The 12,015-nt window shown below is 55.5% G+C and overlaps 2 protein-coding genes across 2 annotated transcripts; both read left to right on the forward strand.

Annotated features, from left to right (window-relative positions):
• Positions 1-316: 316 nt before the first annotated feature.
• On the forward strand, positions 317-6,786 carry LOC148220802 (uncharacterized). Its single transcript, XM_088154608.1, has 2 exons — positions 317-454; positions 1,213-6,786. Exons 1-2 carry the CDS (start codon positions 317-319, stop codon positions 6,784-6,786), a joined length of 5,712 nt encoding a protein of 1,903 aa, XP_088010734.1.
• Positions 6,787-8,495: 1,709 nt separating this feature from the next.
• On the forward strand, positions 8,496-11,847 carry S100A11 (S100 calcium binding protein A11). Its single transcript, XM_088181042.1, has 3 exons — positions 8,496-8,810; positions 10,415-10,552; positions 11,537-11,847. The coding sequence occupies exons 1-3, from the start codon at positions 8,808-8,810 to the stop codon at positions 11,687-11,689; spliced, it is 294 nt and encodes a 97-aa protein (XP_088037168.1). The 5' UTR covers positions 8,496-8,807; the 3' UTR covers positions 11,690-11,847.
• Positions 11,848-12,015: the final 168 nt, after the last annotated feature.

The following is a 12,015-nucleotide window of genomic DNA, read 5'->3' on the forward strand; positions in this document are numbered from 1 at the left end:
CTGAGAGACCTCCCTGGACAGCACAGGGCTTGGATTGGGAGATCTTTAGGATCCATCCCAAGGAAATATTCCATGGGATAAGCGCCCGGGGCACCTCCCTCTCCACCATCCATGGCCGCATCCCCGTCACCGTTCCCGCTCCGGCGTCACCCAAACGCGTCAGTGGCGAAGGCGGAGGCCACTCCCCACGCCACTAAAACCCCGGAATGTGTTCCCAGCGGGAGCCGGGAATTCTCCTCCCTCTTCCCAGTGGAATCCCCCCATCCCCATCCCTCGGTTTGCCTCTGTCCCTTCCAGGCTCGCTCGGATCTTCAGGATGTCGCCGTTCTTGGACAGCATCGCCACCATCGTCGGCGTCTTCCAGCAGCACGCCCGAGGAGATGGGGACGGCTCCGGGCTCAGCCGCAGGAGGATGAGGGAGCTCATCCAGAGGGAATTCGCGGATTCCCTCGTGGTGAGCGCTGCTGGGAAGGGTTGGGATGTAGGGAGGGAAAAATTTCCTCTGGAGAAGGGAGTTAGGGAGGGTCCCACCGAAGGTTGGGGTTATTTGTGCCGGGGAAGGGTCTGGGAAATCCTGAGGGAGCTGGGGAGGCTCAGCCTGGAGAAAAGGGGGATCCGGGGGGGGGGGTTTGGACTCTACCAGGGGGGATTTGATCCCAGGGAATGGGACAGGAGAAGAAGGAACGGCCTCGAGCTGTGGCAGGGTTGGGGTTTTTTGGAAAATTTCTGCTGGAAAGGGTGGCCAAGCCTCGGAAGGGGCTGCCCAGGGAACTTTGGAGCGGCCACCCCTGGAGGTGTCCAATAAATTCTTGGATGTTGGTCTGAGTGATGGATACCGGGTCGGACTCCATGATTTCGGAGTTCTTCCCCAATCCTGGGGTTCTGTGAAACTCCCACAACTCTTCCAACCCATTCTGCCACCAAAAAGAAGAGCAAAAGTTTGAGAATGAACCGGGAGGAGGTGTGGTTTTTCCTTTGCTGTGAAGGAGAAATCCCCAAAAAGGAAACAGCTGCTGAGCTGCAGCCAGGGAACCACCAAGAAAACGGGGAATGAATTCCCACAGCCGGTGCTGAGCCTTAGAAATGAAATTATGAGCGATGAAAGGAGAATTCCTGCGATTCTTCCCATTTTTGCATTTCTCCCCCAAAGAGCAGGAAGACCAAAATCCCCTTTTTTTTCCCCCCCACTCCATGGTTTTTTTTTCCCTGCAGAAACCTCACGACCCTCAGACCATCGAGAAGATCCTGCAGTTCCTGGAGTGGGATGGGGACGGGAACATCGACTTTAACGAGTTCCTCCTCTTGGTGTTCCGAGTGGCCAAGTGCTGCTTCTGGTTCCAGCCCAGGGCCCCGTTCCTGGTGCAGAGGACAAAGCTCCCGACCGGCATAAAATCCCTCCGGGAGCCGGAATTCAGGAGCAGAGGGAGCCGCCGGCAGCTCCAAGAGGAGGAGGAGGAGGAGGAGGAGGAGGAACAACGACGACAAAGCTGGGAGAGAAATCGTGAAGCTGAGCTGCAACGAGATCTCAGGGTCGGGGAGGTGGAAATCTCAGAGGAAACAAGGAGGGATCAGCGGGAACGCCGCACACGGAGCGGGACGGACACGGAACCGAGCAGGGAACGGTTCCGGGAGGAAGAACCGGCAGACGTGAGGACGAGCAGGCAACCCCAACCACGGCAGGACCGGTGGAGCCACCAGGAGCTGGGGAGGGATGAAAGAAGAAGCCAGAGGCCACGAGGAGCAGATGGAGGAGGTGACAATGGGCCACGGGAAGCAGAACTGCTCCGGGAAGAGAGGAGCCACAACCGCCGGGCTGAGAGGGAACAAAGGGAGCAGGAATGTCCGGAGCCCAGGAGGCCACACCAGACATACCTGGAGGAACCGTTAGAGATCGACCTCGGGGAATGTGGGAGAACAGAACAGGAGGAACGGAGAAGGAGGAGAGAACGGGAGGTGGAATCGGCAGAAAGGGAAAGGGAGATCCGGGAGGAGCAGGAGAGGGATGAAAGAGATGATCCCAGAAGAAAAGGGAGAATGAGAGAGAGGAGATTGGAGCAGGAACGGGAGCTGGAGATCTCTGAGCGCCGCACACGGGAAAGGGAGGCAGAAGCGGCTGCCATCGGCCTGAGAGAAACACGGGAGAGACGAGAAATTCTTGAGGCTGACGCTGATGGGAGGAGAGAACGAGAAACGTATGAAAGGAGAAGAGAGACCTCGGTGGTGGCAGCTGAAGCCGATGTCAAAGTGCGCCGGGAAATCCGGGAACGGGAACCACGAGAGGAGCTGAGAAGAAGAGAACGTCCCTGTGAGGATGAGGAGGAAGAGAGAAGAATCTGCCCCAGGAGAGAAAGAGAAGAGCCCCAGAGGGAGAGGAGAATTGATCGGGATCCGGAGCTGGAGGTCTCTGAGCGCCGCACACGGGAAAGGGAGGCAGAAGCGGCTGCCATCGGCCGGAGAGAGACACGGGAGAGACGAGAAATTCGCGAAGTCGAACCTGATGGAAGAAGACAAAGAGAAACTCTGAGGTACGAAAGGGACAGAGAGACCTCCGTGGTGGCAGCAGAAGCCGATGTCAAAGTGCGCCGGGAAATCCGAGATCGAGGTGAGGAGCTGAGAAGGAGGGAACGTCCCTGTGAGGATGAGGAGGAAGAGAGAAGAATCTGCCCCAGAACAGAGAGGGAAGAGCCCCAGAGGGAGAGAATCGATCAGGAACGGGAGCTGGAGGTCTCTGAGCGCCGCACACGGGAAAGGGAGGCAGAAGCGGCTGCCATCGGCTGGAGAGAGACACGGGAGAGACGAGAAATTCGTGAGGCTGAAGCTGATGGAAGAAGAGAACGAGAAACGTATGAAAGGAGAAGAGAAACCTCATTGGCAGCAGCTGAAGCTGATTTTAAACGGCGCCGAGAAATCCGGGAACGAGGTGAGGAGCTGAAAAGGAGGGAACGTCCCTGTGAGGATGAGGAGGGGGACAGAATTTCCCGAGTCAGAGAGAGAGAAGAGCCTCGGAGGGAGAGGAGACTCGATCAGGAACGGGAGCTGGAGGTCTCTGAGCGCCGGACACGGGAAAGGGAGGCAGAAGCGGCTGCCATCGACTGGAGAGAGACACGGGAGAGACGAGAAATTCGAGAATTTGACGCTGATGGGAGGAGAGAACGAGAAACGTATGAAAGGAGAAGAGAGACCTCATTGGCAGCAGCTGAAGCTGATTTTAAACGGTGCCGAGAAATCCGGGAACGAGGTGAGGAGCTGAAAAGGAGGGAACGTCCCTGTGAGGAAGAGGAAGACAGAATTTCCCGAGTCAGAGAGAGGAGAATTGATCAGGATCCGGAGCTGGAGGTCTCTGAGCGCCGCACACGGGAAAGGGAGGCAGAAGCGGCTGCCATCGGTCGGAGAGAGACACGGGAGAGACGAGAAATTCGTGAGGCTGATGGAAGAAGAGAACGAGAAACTCTGAGGTACGAAAGGGAGAGAGAGACCTCCGTGGTGGCAGCTGAAGCCGATGTCAAAGTGCGCCGGGAAATCCGGGAACGGGAACCACGAGAGGAGCTGAGAAGAAGAGAACGTCCCTGTGAGGATGAGGAGGAAGAGAGAAGAATCTGCCCCAGGAGAGAGAGGGAAGAGCCCCAGAGGGAGAGACTCGATCAGGAACGGGAGCTGGAGGTGTCTGAGCGCCGGACACGGGAAAGGGAGGCAGAAGCGGCTGCCATCGGCCGGAGAGAAACACGGGAGAGACGAGAAATTCGTGAGGATGAAGATGATGGGAGGAGAGAACGAGAAACGTATGAAAGGAGAAGAGAGACCTCATTGGCAGCAGCTGAAGCTGATTTTAAACGGCGCCGAGAAATCCGGGAACGAGGTGAGGAGCTGAAAAGGAGGGAACGTCCCTGTGAGGAAGACAGAATTTCCCGAGTCAGAGAGAGGGAAGAGCCCCGGAGGGAGAGGAGACTCGATCAGGAACGGGAGCTGGAGGTCTCTGAGCGCCGGACACGGGAAAGGGAGGCAGAAGCGGCTGCCATCGGCCGGAGAGAGACACGGGAGAGACGAGAAATTCGAGAAGTCGAACCTGATGGAAGAAGACAAAGAGAATCAGTGAGGTACGAAAGGGACAGAGAGACCTCCGTGGTGGCAGCAGAAGCCGATGTCAAAGTGCGCCGGGAGATCCGGGAACGAGGTGAGGAGCTGAGACGGAGGGAACGTCCCTGTGAGGATGAGGAAGAGAGAAGAATTTCTCGAGTCAGAGAGAGGGAAGAGCCCCTGAGGGAGAGGAGATTGGATCAGGAACGGGAGCTGGAGGTCTCTGAGCGCCGGACACGGGAAAGGGAGGCAGAAGCGGCTGCCATCGGCCGGAGAGAAACACGGGAGAGACGAGAAATTCGTGAGGATGAAGATGATGGAAGAAGAGAACGAGAAACGTATGAAAGGAGAAGAGAGACCTCATTGGCAGCAGCTGAAGCCGATGTCAAAGTGCGCCGAGAAATCCGGGAACGAGGTGAGGAGCTGAGACGGAGGGAACGTCCGTGTGAGGAAGAGGAAGAGAGAAGAATTTCTCGAGTCAGAGAGAGGGAAGAGCCCCGGAGGGAGAGGAGAATCGATCAGGAACGGGAGCTGGAGGTGTCTGAGCGCCGGACACGGGAAAGGGAGGCAGAAGCGGCTGCCATCGGCCGGAGAGAAACACGGGAGAGACGAGAAATTCGCGAAGTCGAAATTGATGGAAGAAGACAAAGAGAAACTCTGAGGTACGAAAGGGACAGAGAGACCTCAGTGGTGGCAGCAGAAGCCGATGTCAAAGTGCGCCGGGAGATCCGGGAACGAGGTGAGGAGCTGAGAAGGAGGGAACGTCCGTGTGAGGAAGAGGAAGAGAGAAGAATTTCTCGAGTCAGAGAGAGGGAAGAGCCCCGGAGGGAGAGGAGAATCGATCAGGAACGGGAGCTGGAGGTCTCTGAGCGCCGCACACGGGAAAGGGAGGCAGAAGCGGCTGCCATCGGCTGGAGAGAGACACGGGAGAGACGAGAAATTCGCGAAGTTGACGCTGATGGGAGGAAACAAAGAGAAACTCTGAGGTACGAAAGGGACAGAGAGACCTCGGTGGTGGCAGCAGAAGCCGATGTCAAAGTGCGCCGGGAAATCCGGGAACGGGAACCACGAGAGGAGCTGAGAAGAAGAGAACGTCCCTGTGAGGATGAGGAGGAAGAGAGAAGAATCTGCCCCAGAACAGAGAGGGAAGAGCCCCAGAGGGAGAGAATCGATCAGGAACGGGAGCTGGAGGTGTCTGAGCGCCGCACACGGGAAAGGGAGGCAGAAGCGGCTGCCATCGGCTGGAGAGAAACACGGGAGAGACGAGAAATTCGCGAAATTGACTCTGATGGGAGGAGACAAAGAGAATCAGTGAGGTACGAAAGGGACAGAGAGACCTCGGTGGTGGCAGCAGAAGCCGATGTCAAAGTGCGCCGGGAAATCCGGGAACGAGGTGAGGAGCTGAGAAGGAGGGAACGTCCGTGTGAGGAAGAGGAAGAGAGAAGAATTTCTCGAGTCAGAGAGAGGGAAGAGCCCCTGAGGGAGAGGAGACTCGATCAGGAACGGGAGCTGGAGGTCTCTGAGCGCCGCACACGGGAAAGGGAGGCAGAAGCGGCTGCCATCGGCCGGAGAGAGACACGGGAGAGACGAGAAATTCGTGAGGCTGAAGCTGATGGGAGGAGAGAACGAGAAACGTATGAAAGGAGAAGAGAGACCTCAGTGGTGGCAGCAGAAGCCGATGTCAAAGTGCGCCGGGAAATCCGGGAACGGGAACCACGAGAGGAGCTGAGACGGAGGGAACGTCCCTGTGAGGATGAGGAGGAAGAAGCAGGAGCAGAGAGGAGAATTTCCCGGGTCAGAGAGAGAGGAGAGGCCGTGAGGGAGAGGAAAATCGATGAGGAGCAGGAGCTGGAGGTCTCTGAGCGCCGGACTCGCCAAAGGGAGGCAGAAGTGAACAGAAGTGGCCAGAGCGAGGCCCGCGATGCCGTCAGGCTGGAGGTCCTGGAGGAGGAAGATGAAGAGGAGCAGGAGCAGGGACGGTGCCGGTACCAGACCCTGGACGTGGACACCGGCGATCTCTGCCCCCCAGGACCCGTCAGTGACCTCAGGGTCCGGTACCTCCCCGCTGACCCCGAGGTCCGGCTGCTCCCGGAGCCCGTGGAGCCTCACACCTTGGCTTACCTGGTTCACGTCATCCAGAACCGCCACGACCCCAAAGGCGCCACCTACGAGATCGTGTGTCACCAACCCGGCCAGCCCGCTCGCCTCCGGACCTGCTCCGTGTCCCCGCGGCCACCGCGGGCTGAGGCCACCAAAGGGCAGGAAAAACCCCCCCAGGATGTGGATGAGCCTCGGGAAAAATCCGGGAAAGAGGAGAAGGACGGAGCTCCCCGGGATTGCCCCGAGGCGGAGGCGGTGAAGGGAGAGAAGGTGAAATCCAGGGAGAGCCGGAGGCGCCCCGAGATCCCCGAGGAGGAGCAGGATCAGCCCCGAGGTGAAGGATCCCAAAAGATCCCCCGGGATCCACGCCAGGACGGCGAGGACAAGAGCTGCCCCCCGGCTCCTGAGGCTCGGGAATGTCGGGATCCAGAGCGGGGAGATCCCGGAGAAAGCGGCAGGGACGAGATCCAGGAGGCTGAGGAGGCTCCTGGGGAGGAATCGAGCAAGAGGAGCCGCCGGGAATCCGGCAATTCCCAACTTTCTCGGGAAGGTGGCACCAAGCAGGGCCAGGAGGTCCCGAGCCACCCCAGGGATGAATCCAAGACATCCTGAGGGGGATTTGCCTCTCCCTGGAGCCTCTCCAGGTCCTTTTGAGGGTCCCTTGTGCCCCCATTCCCAGCCCGGGACGTGGTGGCCCAGCAGTGATGGACTCAGAAGGATCCCGGGGTGTCCACAGGGGCTTGGGGGCTTTTCCCTGGAAGAAATCCTCAGCAGGAAGCGAGATTCCCCCGGAGCTGGAGTTTTCACCTCCATGCCGGGCGTGTCCCTCGATATTTAATCACTTTTTCTGCTCTAATTGGAGTCCTTGGGTCCCTCTGTCCTCTTTTGCACCCTGGGGTGTCACTTCAGGTCCTGAGTTTGGGGCCCCTCTCGGCTTGAAACTCCAAAAAATTCCTGATTTTTGGAGCCTGGAAATCCTCGAGGCTGAGAGAGAAAAAAAAAAAAAAAAAAATCACCTTTTTAGCTTTGATTGCAGCAGAATTCCCGCTCCAGGCTCGGGGTTTGGAGCCTGCAGGGTGCTGGTGGTGGGTGGGGGATTCTCCTTCTCCTCCTTTTCCTTTTCCTTCCTTTTTATCGCATGGAAAATGGGAATAAACGGCTGATTCCTGCACCGGCTCCGCGCGTCACGTTCTGGGGGGTGGGAGGGCTGGGAGGGGAGCCCAGTTCGGGATGGGGCATTCCCAGTTCGGGTCTGGGCATTCCCAGTTCGGGTCTGGGCATTCCCAGTTCGGGATCGGGCATTCCCAATTTGGATCAGATATTCCCAGTTCGGGTCTGGGCATTCCCAGTTCGGGTCTGGGCATTCCCAGTTCGGGTCACCCATTCCCAGTTCGGGTCTGGGCATTCCCAGTTCGGGTCAGGCATTCCCAGTTTAGGTCAGGCATTCCCAGTTCGGGTCACCCATTCCCAGTTCAATCCCCAAACTCCTCCTAATCCCAAATCCCCGAGGGACAGGGACGGTGCCAGCTCTTGGTGACAATGGCAGGGACAGCTCGGGGACAATGACACAGCTCGGTGACAATGACACAGGTGGCGCCGTTTCAATTTCCCCTTTTCCTGCTCCAGCCTCGCCCTGAAGATTTTTTAATTTTTTTTTTGTGTGTGTGATTTTCCCTTTTCCTGCTCTTGGCTCCCTTTGAAAATTTTTTGAATTTTCCCTTTTTCTTCTCCAGCTACACCCGGAAGAGTTTTGGGGAAATTTCCCTTTTTTTTTTTCTCCCCACCTCCCCCTGAAGATATTTTTTACAAACTTCCCTTTTTTCCCAGCCTCCCCCGGAAGATTTTTTGGTGATTTTTCCCTTTTCCATCTCCAACCACTCCTGGAAGATTTTTTGGGCAATTTCCCCTTTTTTTTCCAAGCCTCTCCTTGAAGATTTTTGGTGATTTTTCCCTTTTCCTTCTCCACCCTCCCCATTAAGATTTATTTTTTTACACACTCCCCCTTTTCTCCCCGCCTCCCCCGGAAGATTTTTTGGTGATTTTCCCTTTTCCTTCTCCAACCACTCATGGAAGATTTTTGAGGCAATTCCCCCTTTTATTTTTTCCCCAGCCTCCTCCTGAAAATTTCTGGGAATTTTCCCCTTTTCCTCCTCCACCCTCCCCATTAAGATTTTTTTTTTACAAACTTTCCTTTTCTCCCCGCCTCCCCCTGAAGATTTTTTTTCCCCTTTTCCTTCTCCACCCTCCCTATTAAGATTTTTTTTTTACAAACTCCCCATTCTTTCCCCGCCTCCTCCTGAAGATTTTTTTTTTTTACAAACTTCCTTTTTCCCCAGCTTCCTCCTGAAGATTTTTGGGGATTTTTTTCCCCCTACCCCACTCCCTTCTCCTGCTCCAGGGATATCCCGAAGGAGCAAACGGGGATTTGGGAATGCCCGGGGGGCTTTGGGGCAGGGCTGGGCACATTCCAGAGGCTCGGGAGGAGCCCGAGGTTGCCTCTGGAAACCGGAATTGCCCAACGAACCCGGGGCTGACTCAACCCGGGCGGGGCTCCCGAACTTTCTTTTCCTGAAGGTTTTTTTGTTTTAATTATCCGGATCTCACAATTCCAACCCGGAGCAAGAGCTCAAATCATGGTGAGGGATTCCCGGGAATACTGGAGGGTGGGGGGGGGAAAAAAGGGATTTTTCCTACAAAAATTGGAGTGGGGAGGGGACAGGGGTGGTGCCAAGGGAAGGATTTTTTTTTTTTTTTTTTTCCAGGGAAAAAGGGCAGGGAGGTGTGGGAGACGTGATTCCAGAGGGGGAAAGGAGATTTTTCTCACAAAATGTCCCAAAATTGGAATGGGGAGGGGACGGGGATTGGTTCTAAGGGAAGGAAAAACAGGGGAGGGAAAACAGGGTAAAAACGGGGGGGGGTAGGGAAAAAACAGGGGGGCAAAGAGGGGAAAAAAGGGGGAAAAATGGGGAGGGAAGCAGGGAAAAAACGAGCGAAAAATGGGGGGAAATGGGGCAAAAACCGGGAGCAAAATGGAAAAAACCGCAGGGAATAAACGGGAAAAAACGGCGGGGGGGGGGGAATGGGTGAAAAACAGGGAAAAAAAGGAAGGAAAAATGGGAAAATGGGTGAAAAACAGGGGAAAACAAGGAAGGTGAAGAGAAATGGGGGGAAAACGGGGGAAAATCGGGATTATCTCCCAAAAATCCGCCGGATCCTGCCGGGCCCTTCCCCCTGCCCCGCTGGATCCGCCGCCTCCCCCCGGGATTTTCCTGGAGCCGCTCCCGCTGCTCTGGGCCAAGAGAAATCCAGGGAAAAATGCGGCGGAACGGGTCCGGCTGAGCCCTTCCCTCATCCCAAAAAAAAAAACCGGGATACTCCTCCAGCCCTTCCCTCATCCCGAAAAAAAAACCGGGAGTGCTCCTTGGCACACCTGGAATAGGCAGAGGGAGCTCTTCCCTCATCTTAAAAAAAACCGGGATTGGTCTCGGAACAGCTGGAATGGGCACAGGAGGAGCTTCCCTGCTCCCAGAAAAATGGGATTGTTCCTGGCACAGCTGGAAGGGGCAGAGGGGGCTCACCCAGCTCTGCCCCATCCCAAAATCCCGGAATCCCAAAATCCTGAATCTCGAAATCCTGGAATCCCAAAATCTTGAATACCTGAAATCCTGAAATTCCAGAATCCCAAAATCCTGAAATTCCAGAATCCCCAAATCCTGGAATCCTAAAATCCTGAAATCCTGAAATCCCAGAATCCTGAAATCTCAAAATCCTGGAATCCTGAACTCCTGGAATATTGAAATCTGGAAATCTCAAAATCCTGGAATCCCGAAACCCTGAAATCCCAAAATCCTGGAATCCCAGAATCCCCAAATCCCCAAATCCTGGATCTTGAAATCCCGAAATCCTGAAATCCCCAAATCCCGGAATCCTGAAATCTCTAAATCCTGAAATCCCCAAATCCCGAAATCCTGGATCTTGAAATCTCTAAATCCTGAAATCCCAGAATCCCGAAATCTTGAATTCCCGAATTCCCCAAATCCCGGAACCCTGAAATCTCTAAATCCTGAAATCCCGGAATCCCGAAATCCTGAATTCCCCAAATCCCGAATTCCCCAAATCCCGGAATCCCATAATCCTGAATTCCCGAATTCCCCAAATCCCGGAATCCCATAATCCTGAATTCCCGAATTCCCCAAATCCCATAATCCCGAGCTGTCCCGTTCCCGTTCCCGTTGCCCAGCCCACGGAGACGGAGCGCTGCATCGAGTCCCTGCTGGCCGTGTTCCAGCGCTACGCCGGCCGCGAGGGGAATTCCTGCACCCTCTCCAAGAGGGAATTCCGGGCCTTCATGGACACCGAGCTGGCCGCCTTCACCAAGGTCCGGGAGAGGGGTGGGAATTTTGGGGTGGGATTTTGGGGTGGGACTTTGGGATGGGACTTTGAGGTGGGATGGAATGGAATTTTGGGGTGGGACTTGGCGGTGGGACTTTTGGGGTGGGATTTTGGGATGGGGTCCATGGGATTGGCATGGGGTGGGATGGGGTTGGATCAATAGAAGGGGATTGATGGGATGGGGTGGGATCAATGCAATGGGATTGGGATAGGATGGATCCATGGGATCAATGGGATGGATCCATGAGATTGGGATGGGGATGGGATCTATGGGATCAATGGAATGGGATAAATCAGACAGGATGAGATCAGTGGGTTGGGATCAGATCGATGGGATGGGATCAGTGGGATCAGTGGGCTGGGATCAGATCAATGGGATGGGATCAGTGGGATCAGTGGGCTGGGATCAGATCAATGAGATGGGACAGGATGGGATCAGTGGGCTGGGATCAGATCAATGGGACGGGATGGGATCAGTGGGATCAGTGGGTTGGGATCAGATCGATGGGATGGGATCAGTGGGTTGGGATCAGATCAATGGGATGGGATCAGTGGGATCAGTGGGTTGAGAGGGGATGATCCGGGGGGATCCCGGTCCTGGGAATGCTCCTGGATGGGATTTGGAGCGGGGTGGGATTGTGGGAACATCACTGAATGTGGATATTTAAGAGTCCCCCATCCCAAACCATTCCAGGACTCCCTGGGCTGGCTCAGATGGGATTTTAGGGATAAATCCTTCCCTGGCCCCAGTTATTCCATGGATTCCCCATCCCTGGGAGTGCCCAATTCCAGCCTGGATCCCCCCTTGGAACAGCAGGAACATCCCTGCCCATGGATTGGGAGATTTCACCTCCTTCCATCCCAAACCATTCCAGGATTCCCTGAGCTCCCATCCCCTTCCTGGGCAGGGAATTCCCCCCTCATTCCAGGCACCAATTCCCGGTTTTTTGTTTTTTTTTTCCCTCCCCAGAACCAGAAGGATCCGGGCGTGGTGGACAGGATGATGAAGAAGCTGGACATGAACAGCGACGGGCAGTTGGATTTCCAGGAATTCCTGAACCTCATCGGGGGCATCGCCGTGGCCTGCCATGATTCCCTGATCCTCAAATCCCCCAATCCATAAATCCAGAGGTTCTGGATCCATCCCAGACCCCCCTCGGGACATCCCATGGAATGCTGGGAGCGATGGAACGGTCGCATTCCCTTTTTTCTTTTTTTTTTTTTTTTTTTTTTTTTCCTCCCCCTGCTTTTTATGGATAAATAAAAGGTTTTAAACCCCGAGGTTTGGTGGGAATCCCGAGGGATTCTGGGATCAGTGAAGGGGGGGGGAAGAATTCCAAAGGGATCCTCACCTGGTCACCCACTCCAAATTCCTGGAATTCCCTGCAGGGATGGGGATCCAACCCTCCCCGAGCCCCTTTTGGTGCTTCCCAACCCTTTTTCCATGGA

The sequence above is a fragment of the Sturnus vulgaris genome, chromosome 31 (assembly GCF_052056855.1).
Source record: "Sturnus vulgaris isolate bStuVul1 chromosome 31, bStuVul1.hap1, whole genome shotgun sequence".
Classification (NCBI taxonomy): Eukaryota; Metazoa; Chordata; class Aves; order Passeriformes; family Sturnidae; genus Sturnus; species Sturnus vulgaris.